At 41.7% G+C, this 23,242-nt stretch overlaps 1 protein-coding gene across 2 annotated transcripts in view; it reads right to left on the minus strand.

Annotated features, from left to right (window-relative positions):
* The window catches only part of LOC121871518, a 50,591-nt gene that overhangs the window by 25,112 nt on the left and 2,237 nt on the right, over window positions 1-23,242 (minus strand). For both annotated transcript variants that reach the window (XM_042373931.1, XM_042373930.1), the window contains exon 2: window positions 14,127-14,296. In XM_042373931.1, coding sequence (XP_042229865.1) covers window positions 14,127-14,296 — 170 coding nt within the window. The remainder of the gene's footprint in view (window positions 1-14,126; window positions 14,297-23,242) is intronic.

The following is a 23,242-nucleotide window of genomic DNA, read 5'->3' on the forward strand; positions in this document are numbered from 1 at the left end:
TTATTACTATATATTTTCGCCCCCAACCCCTGATACAATAAAATAAAAAAAAACTCAGGCCAGAGTTCGACCTGCCAAAGCTGGACGATTTTATTTCCCAGGAAAATCATTGACTTCTTGCCAGGACATGACACAGATGCAAACATCTTTCACAAGCTCCCCATCAGAAGACAGTTTCTCTCTCTTGATTATTGCTTCGACAATTAAAAACTTAACTTGGCTGTTGCGTCACAAGTCTGGTTTCCAGTTTTGAAGAAAGATCTCTGCTCATCACTTTTTGTATTAATGAGTCCACTTTTTTTCGTTTTTCCAATGAGGCTGTCAAATTTTTTTACTGTTTTACAGAAAAAAATGTCTCATGATATTGTAATTCTAGAAAACAGTTATCGTCTCTTGACATATCAGACAATATAGTGTAGTGGATACTCTCCCCTACAACGCCGATTTGTTGCTGACCGGCCGACCCCGCGGCGAGTTCCTCAGACCAAGCCCAGCTTTCGGAGTGAGCGGTAATTGGCCAGTTTCGGCCTTTCACCTCAGCCAATCAGCAGCGCCACTCACTTCCGGCGGACTTGTATAAATAACCCCAGCCTCGCCGTGAAGATTATTCTACTCAACGCTCTCAAACAGACAAGACCTCCTCTCAACAAGCTCCTCACCACACAGCAACTCCCTAGCACTGCATTGTACATATAATATATTTTATAGAAAAATGCCATTGTGAGTTTCCCTTCTCACCTCCATCCTTAGTGCAAGATTTCCTACAAGTAAACGCTACAATAGCTCCGTTGCGGACAAGTCTTTGAACAGCAATAATAGCAACCTGCTCTTTATAATATTAGATATGTGATATACAGTCCCGCACAATAAGGACACTCGTGTGCTGATAGCAGTGGTGGGCACAGCTTAACAAAAAGTTAGCTTCGCTAACCACTAATCTGCCAACTAAAAAGTTAACTTCGCTAACGCTAAACCGCTAAAAAATTAGCGGAAGCTAACGCTAACCGCTAACTTTTATTATATGAATTTAGCTTCTTTTTTTGTGGGGTGCTCTAAAACCCTTAAAAACAGACCTGGAGAGCTGAAATTTTCATATGTTATCTTGTAGCTTAGACATAGAGCTTTCCAAAAAGGTATAGCATGCCAAGATCAGATGATGATCAAGGTGTACACAAATAATTAAATGAACAAATGAAATTAAACATTAATTTACATCAAGTTTCAACATACACTTTATAATATTTATTTACTGTATGAAAAGACAAAGTATTAAACGAATCCAAAAACTATAGTACTGATACTGTATAGCATAGGTAGCAAATAGCATCATGCCAAGATCAGATGATGATCAACTTATCAAGGTGTACACTGTACACAATTTCACAAATAATTAATTTGCATTCTCATACAACCTATCGGCCTTATTCAATATTCATGTAAATATGCAATACCAACCACATACACATTATATCAGTGCATTTTTATATAACTTATTGTTGGTCTTAGTCATGTAAATAAACAGAAAACTCTAAACTTTAATGAAATGTAAGTTTTTAGAAAATTTTGTTTGGCGCACACCTTGGATGACATCCTGGTTATGAACTTATGCAGTACTTAGCATTACCAAATATATTGACAAAAAAAAATCTTAATTAAATTAACAAATAAATGAGAAATGAAATTATACATTAGTTTACAATTACATTCTACGATTCTTTCAACATACACCGACAGTCTTCACCTTCCATAACAATAAACGATAACGTACGCTGCTGTCGCTGACACTGTAAGACTGCTTAGACTGTCCGTAACGTGACAACGTCATAAGTGAACTGAACTCAGAACTGTGGAATTACACAATGCTGCTCAGCTGCTGCAGCATGACGTTGACAAATCATGTCTTGTCACGTTTACACGTACTAACACGCAGTCAGCCATGCGTGCCTGACTGGCTGTTGGAGACACGCGTTGCAGCGTCACACGCTCACAACAGACAGGAACAAACATGTATAAATTTTGTTAGCGGACTTAAAGTTAGCGGAACTAAATTTAGTGGAAGCTAATTGGTCATGCTAATGGTTTCCAAAGTTAGCGAAAACGCTAATCCGCTAACGAGAAAGTTAGCTTCGCTAATTGGCGGTTAACGGAACCGTGCCCACCACTGGCTGATAGCGACCTCAGGCTTTTTTTTTTATGGGATTAGCCCACCAGAGCACAGGTCAATGACCCACATAAGGGCCTGGGGGCAAAAATATTATAATAATAATAATAATAATAATAATAATAATAATAATAATAATAATAATAATAATAATAATAATACGTAATAATAATAATAATAATAATACGTAATAATAATAATAATACGTAATAATAATAATAATAATAATAATAATAATAATAATGTAAGAATAAATAATAATTAATAAAAAATTACAAACAATTACAATAAATATTAAAGAAAAATATATTATAATATAATATTATTATTAATACCGTAATAATAATAAAAAAATTATCAATAGTGAGAAACGATATATGTTTGTTGTGTTGTCAAATTAAGAGACACAATTGAGACCCTGCAATGTGTGTAAATGAGGCAGTGTAGTGGATTTCTCCCCTACAAACGCGTTTGTCGCTGAGTAGCCGACCCCGCGAATTCCACAGTGTGTGCCTCGTGGTCTAGGTCAACTATCTACCCACGCCTACCTCCGCTATAAAAGACCTGACCTCGTGGTGACCTGTCCTTTTTCTACCTACACCAACCAGCCAGCAACAACTCCTCCTCCTCCGCCTGCCTAGCAGTCCTCGCTCCCGCTGGCGACCCACAAGCTGTCCTCCTCTGAGCACCCTCACCAACCAGCTCTCTCTACATCACACTTGTAACCATGCTGCCTTCCCAGCACCAAGCTGCATTGTACATCCAATACAACATGTATACAGAGAGCACATTGTGAGTTTCCTTTCTCCATCCCATCCTGAGTGTGAACCAAACAAACCCATGCCCCACAGCAGTCAGATCAGCAACCTGGGACTTGGTCACAATTTTCGTGATGCCATATGGCAGCAAGGTCTACCGACGTGCAAGAAAACATCATTAACATGTACAGTATAAGAAATCCAACTGATGCTAGACAAAAAAATATATATTAGGAATTTCTTCTTAATGGTAGTTTAAAAGGAGAGTAAAGGTTTGGTGTGTGTTGCGGGAACCGCTCAGTCGCTAAACCCAAGATTGATTAACAGAATTTTACGACAACGTATTAGAAAACACCACAATAAATGCCAGGTGTCGCTATCTGCCCACGAGTGTGTGCTAGTGTCTGTACATTATAAGACAAATATAAACTTAGGAGAACCCGGTAAGTGAATTAGCATCTTTTATTTACATTAAATATTCATTTTTCTTGCCTTAAAATTATTAGTAAACAATTCTTATTTTCCTATTTGAGGACAATTAGTTATCCAAATATCACATGTCATATCACTTGTAACATATCACCCTTCTGAAAATTCATCTACTGACAAAATTACTCGGCTATCATATCGCCCTTCTAACAGTCCTTTTCTCATATCACCTTATGATATAATATTATCCTACTGACATGATAGCACCCTAAGTAGGGGTGCACTAAGAAGACTGAGGCCTGATAGTGAATATTTTCATTCCGGTATCCAACCGGATAGCATATACTATCCGGCTAGATAACGGAAGGAAATAAATGGAATAGGCAATAACGACTCTTATCTATAATCTCTTCTATTGTTGTCCAAATGGTGTCATTGTTAGTCTTCTACAAAAAATTTGGTTAACTTTTCGTATATATATATATATATATATATATATATATATATATATATATATATATATATATATATATATATATATATATATATATATATATATATATATATATATATATATATATATATATATACAGTATCCTATAACGAACGAATGCTATAACGAACAAGGTTCTAGAACCAATTAGATTCGTTATAGCATACCCCACTGTATTTTACAAGGGTAGTCAACATATAAAACCTTTTGACTAATAAATTTTGCATGCTAAGTGAAGTAGTAATCACCTGCTACCAAAGAGATGCAAAAATGTGCTTACACAAGTATTCAAATAATGACAATAAGAGAGAGTGGACTAAACAACGATCCACTAAAGCCAGACGGTTTACATAAACATGAAAATCCACAAAAGATACAAAGTTACTGAAAAAATATCAATATTCACAACACAAAGTAGAGATGAATATCCAAATTAGCAGAAGAGGAATAGGACTGTGCCTTGTGTCACTTTCCTCTTTATAAGTCATTTGAGCCATGAAGGTACACCCAATTACCATGAAGATTGTTTTATTCACTTTTAAGTTATTTCCACTATGGCGCAGGGTGGCCTGAAACAAAAACACGATCGCTGCCATTTTTATTCCTTCATGTTATTACGGTGCAGGATAACTTAGAGTACTGTACCTATTTATATACTGTGAAGACGTATCCCACTTGGCACACGGCCAAAGAGCATTAAGCCAGCTTCAGGACACATGTGTCTCAACTACGCTGTAAGACACTTGCATGAAGCATGTGCCAAATCAATAGAAGCTTAAATTCAACTGAACTGTGGGTACAGTATTGCCATGTCATTCATGAGTACTTGCTTGGTCGCTTATAAGGAGGGAATATTCACGTAAATGTTTAAAGATAACTTAAGGATAGTGATCAGGAGATGACTGCAATATTGTACTAAGCAATGCAAATGAGAACAGGAAAGGAAGCATACTACTGCTATTAATGTCAGTACAGTAGAATAAATATAAATGTAATAATAATAATAATCGATTAATAAAATTAGTATACAGTACAAGCACTTCAACGAATATTACTCGTATAAAAAATGTAATTAGCTTATGGCCACACCACTGGATGGGGCAGTGTTGAAGCCTCATGTTTAAGAACCCATAGCCATAAGTACAAAAACTGCCAGAGCTAGCCTCTGAGTACAAGCTGTGAACTCATGGAATAACCTGCCAGTCAATGTTGTGATACTGTATCACGAAATGTGAGCTTATTAATGTCTAGGCTTTGACGAACACTGTATACATGCTTAGAACAGAGTGAGAGGTTTGAATAATAGACCAGGTTCTTTGTAGACTTTACTCTTGCAGCGTCAGACAGTGACTGGCAACCCAGCGCTGCCACAGACAAACTCCGCTTCCCCACATGGGAAAACATATCGTACGATGGTACTCCATCTCACATCTCCCCCCAAGTTAAAAGGAAATGACAACACACACTTGAACTAACGAAAGGAAAACAATGCAGTCATAAAAAACAATAATGCAAGAAAAAACAGTCAAAGAAAGAAACACAAAAAAACTCTAAACAATTTTACACCACATACACTACACCAAGTAGTCAGCCAACCAACCCGGGGGCCTCTCCCGAACCTGGCCACGCCCGACTGGGGAGGGGGAGGGGCGGGGGATGAGGGCGTGGGTATGGAGGGCACCGCAGAAAGGGAGCCAGGAGGCATAGCGTGATGCACCACCTATGGTAGGCACAGGGGTGGCGCCGCATCACAGGTGGCGCGTCTGTTGCGGATAGACACCCTGCCACTGCCAGTCAACCTCACGGCATACAGTGGTCCTTCGGTTAACGAGCACAATTCCTTCCAGAAGGTTGCTCGTTAACCGAAAAATTCGTTAACGGAAACCATTGTTTCAATGGGTTTTTGGGTAATTGGTTCCAGCTCACCGAAAATTGCCTAAAGTCAACAAAAAAGGTAGTAAAGTACTCTTACTTTGAGGTGTGTATGTAGAAGGCTCCTGGATGATGATGCTGATGTGAATTTGAAGTGGGAGGTGGAGGAGGAGAAGGGCGAAGAGAAGGAAGTGGAGGTGGAGGAGAAGCATTTTACTGCTTCTTGGAAGGTGAGTCACCTTCCATGAAAATGTCAGGAACCTCTGGACTGACAGACTCTCCACCAGGAACATCCTCTCTCCTTCTTGAAGTGGAAGGCTGAGGGCTAGCATCTTGTTCCCGCTGCCTTTTACTGAAGCAGCTGTCAATTTTTGTCTGTGGGGCATCTCTCCTCCTCATCATCAACTGATGCTTAAAGAAGGAGGCCACTGTGTCCTCAACATGACACAAAGCTTGTTCAGATTTTTCCACATCTGGGTGCCTTGAAGCCAGTTTCCTGAACTTCTCCCAGTGGTGAAAAATATCTTTCAACTCTGAAGTTGACATATGGTCATCACTTTCCATTTCCTCCTCACCACTGTCAGCCTCTAAAGTCTCATCCAGTTGCTGCAAGTCATCAGGAGTAAGTTCCTGCTCATGAGATATCACAAGCTCTTCCACATCATCATCCTCCTCCACTTCAACGCCCAATGACTGACCAACAGACACAATCTCCTGGTGCAACTCTGTTTCATCCTGAAAACTCTCAAAATCATGGACTACTGATGGCCACAGTGCTTTCCATGAAGAATTGAGGGATCTAGTGGAGACTTTTTGCCATGAGGACACAATCAATTTTACAGCCTCCAGGATGTTAAACTGTCTCTTCCAGAACTGTGCCAGTGTTAGTTCAGGATCAGTGGAAGTTGCCTGATGACACCACCTGAACATTTTCTTCATGTACAACTTCTTGAAGTTGCTGATCACATTCTGGGAGGCAAAAACAACACTTTGACAAAGTCAAACTGAGACTCCAAAGTGCTGGCAAGTTGAGGGTCATGACCAGGGGCATTGTCCATAAGGAGAAGAGCCTTTAAAGGGAGTTTATTGGTGGTCAGGTAGCTCTCCACAGAAGGGCAAAACACCTCAACAGCCCATTCATTAAAGAGCTGTCTTGTTACCCATGCCTTACGGTTGGATTTCCAATAAACTCCAAGCCGTCCTCTTACCACTTTCTGTTGCTTGAACACCCTGGGGTTCTCAGAGTGGTAGACAAGCATAGGCTTCAGTCGGAAATCCCCTGAAGCATTGGCACCAAGCAATAGAGTGAAACGGTCTTTCATGGGTTTATGCCCAGGTAAAGAGGCTTCATCTCTGGTGATGAATGTTCTTTTGGGCATCTTTTTCCAGAACAGCCCAGTTTCGTCCACATTGAACACATGCTGTGGAAGATAATTTTCTGTTTCCATCAGTTCTTTAAATTCCACTAAAAACTTTGCTGCTCCTTCCTTATCAGCACTGGCAGCCTCACCATGCCTAACTACACTAAATATGTCACTTCTTTTCTAAAATTTTTCGAACCAGTCCTTGCTGGCCCTAAAATCTTCAAAGCCTGTGCCTGAAGAACCAGGTTGATCTACCTTTAAATGTTTGTATATTTCCCTGGCTCTTTCACAAATAAATTCAGTAGAAACTGAATCACCTTTCAACTGTTTTTCCCTAATCCAGATGAGAAGTAACCTCTCTGTTTCTGCTATTAGGGATCTACCTTTGAACACTCTGGTAGATTTGTCTCACTTTCACTTCCTTGAATTTATCTTTCTGTGCAAGAATTGTCGACACAGTTGATGTCGACATGCCATATTCTTTGCTTCGCACATTTAGTCTAATGCCTTCTTCATGTTTTCTAATTATATCCTGTTTCATCTGAATTGAAATCGTTTTTCTAGATTTCTTGGAACCCATGCTGGATTCAAACACAATCTCAACACGTGATATTTTAAGTTTAATTGCTGTGAATAAAGAATATTTTCTTTAAATTAACACCGCACTGCGCTATATATCATCAATATGTAAAATAAATTTCAAAATGACCATTAATTTGACTGAAAACACAGAAAAAATGCATTTATGTTGAAGAGAGTCTGAAGCAAGATGTTACCTCCACTGAAAAGACAGAGACTGACGCCTGTTTGGTGTGTTGACAGGCTGTTTGGCGCCCATAAAACTAGTTTCCTGTACTGTACTTCAATTATGTTCAATAATTGTTAAAATGACTAAAAAATTTAATATAAAACTTTTTAAATGATTGAATGGTACAACCTTTTTTATATTTACTAAAATGGTAGGGAATTTAAGCCCTAGAACCGATTACTGTATTGGCGGACTAATACGACAGCTAGTGTGCAAGCGAAAACATGTTGGGGGCCGCTCGTAAGGAATTTGTTTTAATCGAGGGAATGCTCGTTAACCGAAGTTAAGATTCTTATGGAAGGTAATTCGTTAACCGAGAGATCATTGTACTGCCTGTGAGGGCGGGCTTCCACCACTATGCCCATCCTGTCCCAGAGCTTGGTAGCAGCGTCCTGCACACGCACCTGCGCGCCCACGGCTAGGGGAGCCAGCTGGCGGAACACCTCCCCCCGCGACAGAACGATCCCATCCTAGGTTTCGGCCAAGCGCACCTCCCTCATACGAAGTGCCCGCCGCCAGTGCTGGTCCACCTTATAGTGCTGTCTGGCCACGGGAACCCCATCACGGAGCTGGCGGCCGGTGGTAAGTTGGACGGGCAACTTGTTCACCCCCCGCAGAGGAGTGTTCAGGTACTGGAGGAGGGCCTTTGGATGTCCTATTGCAGTCCAGACTACCCCCGGGCCCAGTGCCATCCCTGAGGAGCCTCTTGGCGGCCTTGACCCCAGCCTCTGCCATTGGACTAGGGGAAGTGGGCTGACGAGAGCTGCACCTCGACCCCCCATGACTTGAGGAAATCCGTCATCTCACCGCTGGCAAGGTTGGTACCTCTATCCGTGGAGATCTGCTCAGGTGCCCCCCACCTCGTGAAGTAACCCCGCAGACGGGCGATGATCTTTCCAGAGGTGGCTTCGTTGGGGAAGTGGGCGATCTCCAGCCAACCTGTGAGTCGGTCAGCATATGCTAGGTACATGTGGCCCTGCAGGTGGAACAAACCGGCCACCACTTGTTGAAAGGGATAGTCTGGCCCTGGGGTCAAGACCAACAACTCCAGAGGCTGGGAAGGGGCATGGGTCTCGCAAGCAGCACACCAGGACAGATGATACTGCAGGTCACCCTCCATACCAGGCCAATAGACAGACTGCCGGGCCCGGCTGAGCATGGAATCGAGGCCCTGGTGCCCCACGTGCAGGTTAACGGCGACTCGGTGGCAGAGGGAGCCGGGGATGACAAGGCGCATACAGCCCTGGTCAAAGGTGTAGGTGACCAAACCCCTGATCACAGCCAACCTGTCCCTCACCGAGAAGTACGGGCGCAGACAGGCCACCTCCTCTTGTGGGGGTGCCAGTTGCCCGCCAGCACCCTCAACACTAGAATCTGGTATACTGGGTCGTCCGCAGCCACTTTACACACGGTGTCTTCGTCCATAGTGATGCACCCATCCTGATCCAGTGCTGCGATTGTGACTGCACACACTGCAGCGCACAGGTCCTCCTCTTGGTCCATGTCCTCCGTGTCAGGCACCGCCTTGAGGGAGGGTAAGCGGGATAGGGAGTCAGCTGCACAGTTACGCTTCCCTGGCAAGTACTTGACCGTGAACCGGAGCTGCAGGGTCTTCTCCTTGAGCCTGAACAGGCGCGGATTCGCCACATCCGTGAGGGCTCTGTCCCCTAGCAAGCCAACTAAGGGGCGGCGGTTCGTCACCAGAATGAGGTTCGGGCAGCCAAGGAGGAACAGCCTGGCCTTGTGCAGGCACCATACCACCGCCAGGGCCTCCCCTTCTACTGCAGCGTAGCCGGCCTCGGCCTTGCTCAGATGTCGGCTACCGCAAATAGCCAACCGCCACCCTCCCCTGCAGCAGAAGGGCGTCTCTGGAGAGGCACATGCACAGTATTGTTGCAGGACGACAAAGCCGATGCCCTCCCTGCTCCAATCAGTGACAGCTGCCATTGGCCTGGATTTGTTGTAGTACACCAAGCCGTCCCTGGCCAACTGACAGATGGTGTCCTGGGCCTTGCGAAACTTGAGCTGCAGCTGGTCGTCCCAATACACCCGCTTGCCCACTGGCTTCTTGAGGAGCTCAAGGAAGGGCTCCATCACAGGTGCAGTGGCAAGGAAGGGAGCCAACTGGTTAACCAGGCCATGCCAGGAACTGATGTCAGTGATTGATGGCTGATCAGGCATGGGGACGTCCTTGATGGTTGACAGACATTGGGCAGTGGGCTGGTAGAGGTCCCACCCCAGGAGGAAACCCACAAACTCGGCTTCTCTCCTGCAGAACAAGAACTTTTCTTATTTCATTGTGATACCTGTGCGAGCGCAGGTCTCCAGAAAATCATAGTTGTGCCAGAACGCCCCCTTCACACTGGAGTCTTGGAGAGTGTCATCCACGCACTTGTACTTGCGGGACACATCCTGAATAGCATCGTCAAACCTCTTGGTGTAGGCATCTGACGCTGAACAATGTCCCATGGGCTTCCTGCAGTATTGAAAACGGCCCCACGGCATGATTAATGTGGTCAGGCGTCTACTCTCCTCCTCCAACTCCACCTGATGAAATCCCCAGAAGGCGTCGGCAATGGTTTTGAATGAGTGCACTGGCACCCCAGACACCATGTCAAATGGTGCAGGTGTGTGGTGCGTCTCCCTCAGACAGCTTGCATTGAAGCGTTGGAAGTCTACATTGCGCCGGGCTGACCGTTTTTCTTGGCCACCACGACCATCCTGGCGCATTACTCCGTAGCCTCACCGGCAGGCACTGGCTGCATGACGCCTCTCCTGACGTCCTCCTCCAACTGGGCCTTCACCTCCGCTTCCCAGTGTTTCGGAACGGAAGCAGGTGTGTGACAGGCGTAGGGGGTCGTGCCGGGCGTCAGGTGGATCCGGTGAGGAGGACCAGTCATGACTGGCAGTGGGGACCTGCTGGTGTTGAATGTGGTGGATGAAAAGTGAGTAAGCAGCCATGCCTCCAACCTGGCCACATTCTCCTCCAAAGGAGGCAAGGGCATCTCAACTGGCCTAGGAGGACACGACTGCTCTCAGGTCCAGGGTTCGGAGGTAGGTCGCCGGCAGTGTGCTGCCCCCCCTCCCCTCCATCACCCACGGCAGCCACAGCACGCCTATGGAGTGGGAAGTCGACAGGCACCAAGTTGAGGCACTTGCAAGCCTCCAGTGATAGGTAGAAGGAATTGGCTGTCTGCACGAAGTAGACCTCCTGGACGGTGGACCCCTCGCCCACACTGAGGCGGCAGGGGGCGGACCCCAGACACTTGAGCTGTTTGTTCGCCACGTCCCTCAGGCCATTACGGGCCCAAAGTTGCCCCGGACACAAACCGATGTCCTGGAGCAGGGGGGATGGCCCTGCCACACACACACCAAAGCACCCGTGTCAGCCACAGCCAGCACAGGGGTGGCGGGGGAATTACCCCCAGCCTGGGTCACGAACACTTGTAACCTGGGGTGGCGGGACAGCTGGGCTGTTGCCACTGTGACAGTACCTGACACATCCACAGAAGCGCTTAGGGCTGTCTTATTCCTACAACACCTTTTGAAGTGACCAACCTTAGAGCAATTGCGACATGTGGCCCCACTAGCAGGGTAGTTGCTTTTGTCCGAGGCATGTGTCATGCTGCAGTTCCCACAGTGCGCGCGACTGGGGTGTCCAGGTCGTGCGGCAGCTACCTCAGTCTCACCCGTGACATCATCACCAACCGCCGCTGCCTCCGTGGCTGTTCCCGCCACTGCCTGGCCAGACGTACGACACAATACACCAGCATCTCTCACTGCTGCCTCAAATAACATACACTTGTTTCTTAGCACTTCAACACTATTATAACTCGAGTACCCATGAAAAATTTCCATTTTCAACACTGGGTTACTCAGGCCCACCATAACTTTACGTAATAGAATGTACTCAGAGAGGTCGTTATCACAGGTGGGACATCATTAAATTCACACTCCACTGCCTCTGCAAAGCATCGTTGAAAGACCTTTTCATGGGCTTCTCTTCACCTTGTTTGCTGTTGAAAAACTCATTCCATTTCACAGCTTGGTTTGACGATTGAAGAACCACTCCACTGACCGCTGGGATATCTTGAGTCAATCACCCTTTCGAGTGCAGGGACGCAGTTCAGGCGAATGTGGAGTGTGGCCACCAGTTGTGACCATTCGTTCAACATCACCCACGACTCCATGGACCACCTCCATGTCCTAAACGCCGCTGCTGGCATTTCTGCCTCACACTTCTCTGGAGTGACCGCTGCTGAGGGCTTCATGACCGGCATAGAAGCATGACTGTGGCCACCAGTAGCTAGAGATGCCATCTGAGCCATCAATGCACTCAAGGCCTGCTGCTGGGCGCGCGTGGTGTTCCCCACCGGTGTAGAGATGCCCTGGCATCCCCTTGAGGGCATCGAGATTCGTGGACGTGTAGGGGCCATGTTGGCGTCCTCGTCAAGGCTGTTATGGCGTGTCGGGCCCTGGCATCCTACTCACTGCGCCATGTGAGAGGTTTGAATAATAGACCAGGTTCTTTGTAGACTTTACTCTTGCAGCGTCAGACAGTGACTGGCAACCCAGCGCTGCCACAGACAAACTCCCGCTTCCCCACATGGGAAAACATATCGTACGATGGTACTCCATCTCACAATCTCACAAACAGTATACAATCAGTCCCCGACTTACGACGGGGTTAGGAACTAACGACCAGGTCGTAAGTCGAAAATGCAAAAAAATACATAGAAAATCTAAAATGGGTGTCTCCTTTTCTTCTCAGCACTACAAGAACTCACTTTTACATTTGCCAGCCATTTTAAAGGGAATTACAAACGAAAATTTTGTCAGTACACAGCGCGATCACTAATGTCGGACTCTAAAATACGTACAGTAATTTGAAAAAAAAATTGTACGACTACAGCGGTCGTATGTCCAGGTGGTCGTATGTCGAGTAGGTCGTAAGTCGAGGAGTACCTGTACTGTATTTTCCAACAATACACAACAAAAAACTAACTGACCAACTGACTGACAGGCTATTAAGCTGATAAGTATAAGTAAATTTAGAATATCATTCAATAACATACATAGTAACATAATCCCATGCATTTATATAAAGCACGTTACACATACTGTACTGTAGTACATGACAAATCCATACAGAACCGACATAATACATAAACTGACTAATAACCAACACTTGCCTATTCACCACACACACACACACACACACACACACTATAACATTATACAGGCATCCCCCGCGTTACGGAAGGGTTCCGTTCCCCGAAAATTGACCGTATCGCAAAATCTATTTTCCCATTGACTTCCATTATGAAACTGGAGATGCATTCCTAAGGAATTTTTTCGGCCCCAAAAATGTAATTCAAGCACTTTTATTAATGAAAATAAACATTTATAAACACATACAATACAGTACATTAAATAATTTATGATATATCTTCTTAAAACACCAATTTAGGGGTTAATATTGCATAATATTGCATTATACAGCTGTGTATGTTTATTTGAGTGCCCCGTCATAGGGGTCCGTTTTCTCTCACTTCAGCACTCCTGAGTCGTCCGTTTTCTCTTAATCTTAAGAGTGCACCAGAGACTATTAGTTTTTAGTAGTGACACAGAATTTGATATTGCAACTGGGGTTGCAATTGTTGAGGCAACTTAGGTATGTCTGATTACAGTTGGAATATTCAAGATCCATTGTGAGTGATGTTTAAAGCTTCAACTGTCTTTATGGTTGGTAAAACTTGTCAAGTCTGTCAGTCTGAATGGCATGTGTGAGGCCTTGTGTCTGTACAAATTTACCCCGATTTCCGTAAGGGCGGATTTATGGGCCGCAACGCGAAATTATTGGTCATAATTTACAAATTCCGTAAGAGTGAAATTCCGTTACCCGGGCTTCCGTAACGTGGGGGATGCCTGTATTCCCACACGCATAACACTAACATATATTCACTACAATCCATGCCATTACCATTCATTCTATACACACACACCAACAGTATACAATATTACAACATACTGTACTGAACTTACAACTCACCTGAGGTATTATTAAAACCCCTAATCATACTTTCTACATTAAACTGTGCACATTTTCCATAAGAAGATACCATTGCTTTTTAACTTCTGAATATTGTTAGAGCAAAAAAACCCATTGAACAACATTCTCCAGTCATGAACAAGTAAATCGCCCACTTTTACATCAGGAACTAACAGTAAACATTCTCACCGTGGATTATTGATATCCTGTATGGCGAAGGTAAGTTGATTACTGGGTATCACGTTAGCGGGGTTGTCCTCGTCGGGACATAAGCTGCCCTGAGGACACGGCACACGGCGCATGAAGTCCTCACGCCCCGAGTCATGGCACTGGACGTCATATGCTTCCTTTTCAACATCCTGTAAAAAAAAAATAATAACTGTTTTATTACACTGGAAGGGAACACCACAGCAGAGTACTTGCTACAGCAACTCAGCAGAATGACTTAAAATAAATGAAGTGATATCCATATTATGTTCTTGATTATGGACACCCAGCACCATGCAAGTGCAAGAAGGATTGATAGTGAAAATAAAAATAAACTTGTAACTGAGTTAACACGGATGCCCTTTCAGAACAGTTTATTTATCAAGGGATCATCACTGCCTTCAAAATCATCGAACCATAATACCCAGACAATATGTGCTTCTGAACAATCACAAACAAAGTCCTGTTGCCTCTCCTGCTGCTCCACGAACCCTGAGATCCAAACTTGTGAATTCGGAACGTCTGTGGACAGAATTATGCACTAGTGTCTACTGCTTCGAATTCACAAATGTTTGAATGTCGGGGTTCGTGGAGCAGCAGGAGAGGTGACAGGACTTTTGTTTGTGACCGGTATTTTTTGTAGATCAATGAGAACTGTGATACCGTATATGATATGATAAGTTAGTCTGTGCTAAGAACTTCAACATAGACTACTGAAAGCAGGTTGTAAGGTAATTTAGCCTATTGTAAGTTGGTGAGCTTCATTTGCTGAAGGAACTGCACAACTTTTCATTACTAATTGGTACATATTTTACGTTTCCATTGTTTACTGGCAGTAAATGGTAAATATTTTTCATGTCTGAAGCTAAAAGTTGCTCCTCGCCCTTCCCATCATGCACGGGTTTAACCTAACACAACTATTACGCATGTATAGGACGACCCCCAATTTTTTGCCTAAAAATATGGTCTTAAAAACTCGAACTATATATATATATACAGTGACCCCTCGGTTAACGAACTCAATCCGTTCCAGAAGGTCGTTCGTTAACCGAAAGTTCGTTAACCGAAACCATTGTTTCAATGGGTTTTTGGGTAATTGGTTCCAGCTCACCGAAAATTTCCTAAATTCAACAAAAATGGTAGAAAAGTTCACTTACTTTTAGGTGTGTATGTAGAAGGCTCCTGGATGATGATGATGGGATTTAGAATGGGGGTGGAGGAGAAGGAAGAAGAGAAGGCATTGGGGTGGAAGAGAAGTCACCCCATGGCGCCATTTCACCCATAAAATTTGAGCTCTCTTGTGTAATTCAAGATTATTTTTTTAAATCAACACTGCACTGCATTATATATTGTCAATATGTAAAATATATTTCAAAATGACCAATAATTTGCTTGGAAACACAGAAAGCTGCTTATTGAAGAGAGTCTCTAAGCAAGATGTTACCTCCAGGAAAAAACAGAGAGAGACTAACGCTTCGTTTGCTGTGTTAAGAGGCTGGATGCCGCGCATTAAACTAGTCACTTTACCTTCAATTATGTTCAATAATTGTTAAAATGATTAAAAAATTGAATATTAAACTTTTAAAATTATTGAATAGTATAAACTTCTTGATATTTACTAAAATAGTAAGGAATTTAAGCCCTAGAACCGATTAATGTATTGGCGGACTGATACTAAAGCTGGTTGCCTGGTCAGTGCAAGCAAAAACATGTTGAGGCTTGCTCGTGAAGGCTCACATCCTAAGGAAGGCAAGCACTGGCCCGGGCAACGTATATATATATATATATATATATATATATATATATATATATATATATATATATATATATATATATATATATATATATATATATATATATATATATATATATATACATATATATATACATACATACATACACACACATATATATATATATATATATATATATATATATATATATATATATATATATATATATATATATATATATATATATATATATATATATATATATATATATATATATATATATATATATATATATATATATATATATATATATATATATATATATATATATATTGGTCCCTCGGTTAACGAATGGCACGGTTAACGAATTACCTTCCATAAGAATCTTCAATTCGGTTCGAACAAAAATTTGATTAACGAAATCCTTATGAAAATGACGTTTTGTTGTGAGCATCAGCTGATGGGCGAGTCTGCCAATTCAGTAATCTGTTCTATGTTTACATTCGTTTAAAATGGAGTAAATATCAATAAAGTTATGCTCTTTAGTATTTTTGCATGTTTTATATTAAAATTATTAGTCATTTTAAAATTTATTTAACATACTGATAATATATGCAGTACAGGGAACTAGTTTGTTGTGCGCCCATCAGATGCGTGAGTAGGTCACAAGGCATCAGTTTGGCTTTGAAAACAGTGGAGAGAGCATCTATTTTGTTGGTGCTTACCAGTCTTCACTGTGTACTGTGGGAGATATGCATCCGAGTGAGGAGTTCGGTACACCCTCCCTCCACCACTGCCAGTCACAAAAAACGTAGCCTCGTCAGACCACAAAACAATCCTCCACTGCCAGTCACAAAAAACGTAGCCTCGTCAGACCACAAAACAATCCTCCATGACTCTAAACCCCACACTGCATATTTCTTGCAAAATTTCACCCTATTTTTTTTGTCTCTTCGTCAGTAGAGGTTTACAACGGTGCACGGAAGCTCTTAAATCCAAGGGCATCATGTAAGGATTGCCGAACACAGCGCAAGGGGACGTGGCTGAGAAGACGGGGGTTTCTCTCTTTCACTTCGCGTGCTGCGAGGGCGGGATTGGACTTAACTTGGCGTGAAATAACCTCAAGTGTCCGTGGAGACAATAATTTAGGCCTACCAGACTTGGGTAGGGGAGCTGGCAACATGTCCTCTCCAAGCTCACGGTAACGCTTTACAAGTTTCTGCACAACACACAACCTCACACCAGTCTGTGCAGAAATATCCCCAGTTCATGGTTTGCTTTGTTTAACAAAATAAAAGTTAATTTACATTTGTTGTATACTAGCATCATATTAAAAGCATTCTTGGTGGTGTTTGCTAAATGTTTGATGGTGCGGTATAACACAGTATATTTAGTGGCATAAAATAAACAAGCATTAATAAAGGAGTGCGTGTTGACGTTTTAACAAAGATCCAATAGCTAATGAGGGAGACCCACCTCACTCCGTGGGACCAGCACTATCTGGTTACGCCTCATTTTGACTGTATTAAAAAGCATACTGGTACACATTCACCCATATTCTTGACACAAAGAAAATTTTTGTAAAAGGCACACTATGAGAGTGCATGTGAATGTATAAACACGATCCGTTTACTCTCAGAATTCTCATTAGATATGACAAACTTTTCCATAAATTACTGGACACATTTAAACATAATCAGCACACTGAGGTGTCATCTTAAAAAAAAAATACAAAATTTCCCTATAAAAGAAATGCAGCCTTTTCTATAACAAAATCTTCTATGTTTTACAAAATACCCCCAGTAGATAAACAAGAACTACTAAGCATACAAAGATGCTCACACAACAATTCACACCAACATAAACATTAATAACCACTGCACAAGGTTGGTACTGGGGGGCATAAGATTATGTGAAGTACATGTACTGTACAATATAGTGACATTCTTTTATATTAGAAAAAAGTTTGGAAGGCCAAAATGGGCAGAGGAAGTTCACCACCAAAACTATCTTCCCTATATTGCCAACAAGCTGCTAAGTATTCATTGAAAATGTCAAGAAGGCTCATCAGCAGGTTGTTCTGTGGCATTCTCTACAAGAAGCCACTCTCCCATGACTTAATCCAGAAGAATATCGGTGGAAAAAGAACAATATCATGAAAATGCTTGAGCCAGTGTCTCTACCAGGAGCTGTGAAATTTGCCCCAGAGGAACTCCTGCATCTGATACAGGGTGGCTACCAGAGTGCCACTCTCTGTAGCACACATGCATGTAGCTGCAATGCTGCAAACTTAAAATATACAATATTTGTGACTGTTACAACAATTGGCTGCTGTAATTCGTATTACCATACATAGTAAATACAGTATATTTTCTATCCATAGTTTGAAATTTACTGTTGAAGTTGTCTCAGTGAAGTACAGTCGGCCCTTAACATACGCGGGGGTTACGTAACAGAGATATCCGTGGATGTTAAAAATCCGCGTATATGTACTGCCCCCCCCCCAAAAAACCCCTGGCCCCCCATGTCCTTATTTACCGTATATACCTGTGTGTAGTTCGAGTTTTTAAGACCAAATTATTTTGCAAAAAATTGGGGGTCGACCTCTAAAAGGGTAATAGTTTCGTTAGGTTGAAAAATATTTACCAGTAACTACCAGTAAACAATGGAAACGACGCACCAACGCACCACCAGCTGTGAGTGTCGGTACAGTCGCCAGGGCAGATCTCTTGCGTCATCATAGCAAGCCCAAAGTAGCCAAATCCATGGTATGGTATACACAGGACGATGTAAAACAAAGTATTCATTTGTTAAAGTTTATTTATAGATACTGTACATAAATTTTTGTTCATTACATTTGAAACATCAATCTTTGTTAATTAAATTTGATACAAAAGAAAACTACGATACCGTATTTTCATTAAAATATTACATCACAAGTATATTTTACCTTAACTGTGACTGAATGAATATATTCTCAGAAATAAATATGGAAATGTAATATTTTGGTTGAAATGACGTACATATTATTGTACAGTGGAAAGTGGGATAAAATTATGAAAACAATGACTTTTGCTTTCTTTCGTTGTTCAAAAGATTTTACCGTAATCGCTTTTCGAATGGTTTTCAGTTAAAAAACTGTTGTAATGTACTCATACTGTATTACAATAATATTCTATCCTATCATTAGCCTTATAATCCCACAACTGAAAACCATTCGAAAAGCGATTACGGCAACATCTTTTGAACGAAAGAAAGAGAGAGAGTCATTGCTTTCGTCACAATTTTATCCCACGTTCCACTGTAATACGTACATCATTTCAGCAAAAATATTACATTCTATGTTCTCAGAAATAAATGGTAGTTTTGTTGAAACGTAATGTACAGTATTTAATATTAAAATGCAAAAATAGCTATAAAAACAATTAATACACCCGAAATATACTGGCTGGCATCTCCACTCGTCCCTGCTCCTGCGTCCAAGGTCACCTCACCACTCCTCCCAACTCGCTCCCTCCCCTCCCTCCGCACCGTCACTACTGCCGACAACAAACACATATGTTTTGTGAATAACTGCACTTCCACTTCCTATGTACAGTACTTGTACCAAATTGTACTGTGCTGTGCATTTTTACAAACAATAAACATGGCAAGAAAAGCTATTAAAAAAATGAGATAGGAATTTCACTTTACTGTACCGTACCTCTCCTCGGCGACAGGGCGGGGGTCATCGGGCTCATCGTCACTCAATTCCATAACAGGTAGTGAAGTGGGGGCGACTGTGGATTCAGCTGCTTCCTCACTGTCGCCAGTGATTGATGGTGTTAAATCTCTCCTTCGGTGATCAAAGAACATGGTGATGGGGAGTTGTCTCTTTCTTTCATTTCTTCCATGATGTTTTTGTATGGAGCGTAAACGTCATCCATCCCTCGCATGAATTTCAGGGCACGCACCATGGAGGGGTCCATACTATAGGCCAGGTTTTTCAGTGCCTCAATATTCCTGGTAATCTCCCCCAACTTCTCCAACGTTATTTCTTGGTGCTCTTCCTCATCCTCTTTCCCTTTCGCTTCCTCTTCCTTACCTGAGTCTACTAACTCCTGTAGATCCTCCTCGGTCAGCTCAGTGTCGTGCTCTTCAATTAGCTCCCTAATCTCGTCCTCTGCTATGTCCCGGAAGCCTTCAGCAGCCACTTTCCTTGACAGTGCCAGGGTCTTTCTGAATATTTTCATTAAAATCCATTAAAATCATTTTCCTTGTCATCGTCTTAAGCACCAAACAGCTCCTCCCAGTCTTCTCCTTGAACAGGGCTAGAGGGTACGCGTTTTTCGAATCGTTTTCAATTAAAAAAATGTTACAGCACATGTATATTTTACCTAAACTGTGCCTGAATGAATATATTCTCAGAAATAAATAGTAGTTTTGCTGAAACGTGATGTATTTCAATGTAAAATAGGATAAAATACATGACGAAAACAAAAGACTTTACCTAACCTTCCAATGTTCAAGAGATGTTACTCGTTTTTTTAATAGTTTTCAGTTAAAATACTGTTATATTACAATGATATTATATTCATACTGTGCTTGATATACTACATTCACGGAAATGTAATATTTTTGCTGAAATGACGTACGTATTACAGTGGAAAGTGACGAAAACAATGACTTTCGCTTTCTTTCGTTCAAAAGATGTTACCGTAATCGCTTTTCGAATGGTTTTCAGTTAAAAAAACTGTTGCATCACAAGTGAATTAGGATAGAATATTATTGTAATACAACAGTTTTTTAACTGAAAACCATTCAAAAGCGATTACGGTAACATCTTTTGAACGAAAGAAAGCGAGTCATTGCTTTCGTCACTTTCCACTGTAATATGTACGTCATTTCAGCAAAATATTACATTTCCATATTCTCAGAAATAAATAGTAGTTTTGCTGAAACGTAATGCATTTCAATGTAAATTAGGATAAACTACATGAAAACAAAAGACTTTACCTAGCCTTCCGATGTTCAAGATATGTTACTCGTTTTTTTAGTAGTTTTCGGTTAAAATACTCTTATATTAGTGATATTCTATTCATACTGTGCTTGATATAATACATTCACGGAAATGTAATATTTTTGCAACTACAATGCTGATGTCAACACAAGCGTGGTTACAGCGAGACTGACTGAGTGAGGGAGAGCTATGCGTGTGTGTGTGTGAGGTTGCGGGAGGTGTGGTGTGCCATGCCGGTGAATGGCGCCGATTTGAATGTACTCTAATTACTTAATGTACAGAATATTCCTCCGGGGGCAATCCGCGTATTTGCGAATCATGCATGCTAAAAACCCGCGTATGTGAAGGGCCGACTGTACTGCACCAGTATGGAAATAAGTTGATAGGGTTTTTTTAGGTTTTTTTTGGTGGGGTGTATAATATGGACACGAAGTAGTACCTTAAGCTGTGTATTCTTATATTACTCTATTAATTATGTATAGTAAAGAATTACAGAACATGTATTAATCCTATGTAATATTTCCATTTATTATGCACCATGTTATGTATGTGAATTATCATATTTACATATTATGTATTCAGCTTGTGAATGCTGGCATCTGTACATGCCAGCGCGGAGTGATACAGAGAGTTGAGATCGCTAGTCCTTATGGTGTGGAAGCCCACGTCTATTTGTTTCCTCTGTATATCTCCCGTACGAGAATAAGAACCTATTTTCAAGATAAGTGTTTGCGTATACCCTCCGTAGTGTAGAACATTTTGGGGGTATCAAAGACAAACATAGAGGGGGGGGGAATAGCCTACCTGCGCACAGGTCATCGACCCACAGCTGGGTGCTGCTACCTCCTCAAACCTAGAACCCCACACCATGCAAGCTGTGTTAAGCCACGGCATCTGTCCTCTCCCACTAAAATTCCCTTCCATCCTCTCTTTAAACTTCCACTGAACCTCCTTCCCCCCTGTCACTAGCCTTTATTCATTCATTCACGGGGCACAAAGATGCCAGAAAACCAGCTTTTTGAAGCAAGACATTTTGCAAGAGGATGGAAACACAGAAGGCAAAGCGTTCCACAGTTTTGCTGTGTGAGGAAAGAAGGAGGTACTACAATGGGTTATTACAGTGTAAGAATGGATAGAATTAGTAGTAGCAGTAAATCATTGATAAAAAGAAGGAAGAGAGTAGGTGAAAGAACAGAACTGTATTGACTTTTTTGGGTAACAGAACACCTGTTTTGTTTTGAAAATAAGTTTAACCAATATTTTGATTATAGAATGACAAAAAATAAAATGATATGATCTATTGAATTGGAGAGATAGGGATATTAGAAAGTTTCTGGAAGGTATAGAGGCCATCTTGTTTATTTTTTTTGTCATAACAATACTATGATTAATCAATGCCTCGACCCAAACGGCATGATATTTGAGGTTTATCTTATTCAGATATTTTGTTCTTTTGGCAAAATAAGAGTATTACAAAATAAAGATGGGGCAGTGGTCATTTTTTATTTCTCAAAATGCCCAAGGGGGCAGTGTCATCAGGTATACCAAATTAAAAAAAGGTATACCCTGGACTTGCATCGTTATTGCAAAGGTGTGTGCGTAATTTTGTATGAGAGTGATGTTAGTGTTCTGTGATCAAAGACAATAAAATTGATGACCTTAGATGATGGCTCCTATGTAGGGGGATTTCTGCAGAAAAATCTATACAAGGGCAGCGTAGGTAGCGGCAATGTTCACATATAGCTACTGTACTTGCTCGCAGGTATACAGTACTCCAAATATTTACTTTTGTTACATACAGAGTATTTCTATTTGAGGCTTTTTCTTCTATGACATTTCCTTTGCAAATGAATTACTATATTTACCAGGGCCCAGGGGTCCAGCTCCCAGGTTCGGAGGCTAGGTTAGGTCATTTGCGAGAGAAACATCATAGAAAAAAGTGTCTTAGAATTGTCTAAACTATAGATTGCAGCCATAAAAGTCTCAAAATTTAATACCAGGTGACTTATGCAAATTTGCCTTCTATTATGTGCTATCTCTCTCTCAAAAAAAAGAAGAAAAAAGAAACACAAAGCAAATTCCTGACCTTTCAAAATTGGTGTTAGATCACGTCACCTTTTATAAATACGTAGAGTACATTTTTGCTGCATCATATGAGTTTTTGACGTGTGTATTAATGGGTCAAAATATTGCACTGCAATATACAGTATTTTCAGATTTTCAGAGTACAGCAGTTTCATTAGTAAACACAAAGCAGAATTAAGTTTGATTGAGATCATTGGACCAGCTGTTTCAGACCTCGCAAACACATCCTACTTTTTAGTTACTCATCCAAAAAAGTGCAAATATCAGCTACAGAATTCATA

Source organism: Homarus americanus, unplaced genomic scaffold, assembly GCF_018991925.1.
Source record: "Homarus americanus isolate GMGI-L3 unplaced genomic scaffold, GMGI_Hamer_2.0 scaffold45698, whole genome shotgun sequence".
Taxonomy (NCBI): domain Eukaryota; kingdom Metazoa; phylum Arthropoda; class Malacostraca; order Decapoda; family Nephropidae; genus Homarus; species Homarus americanus.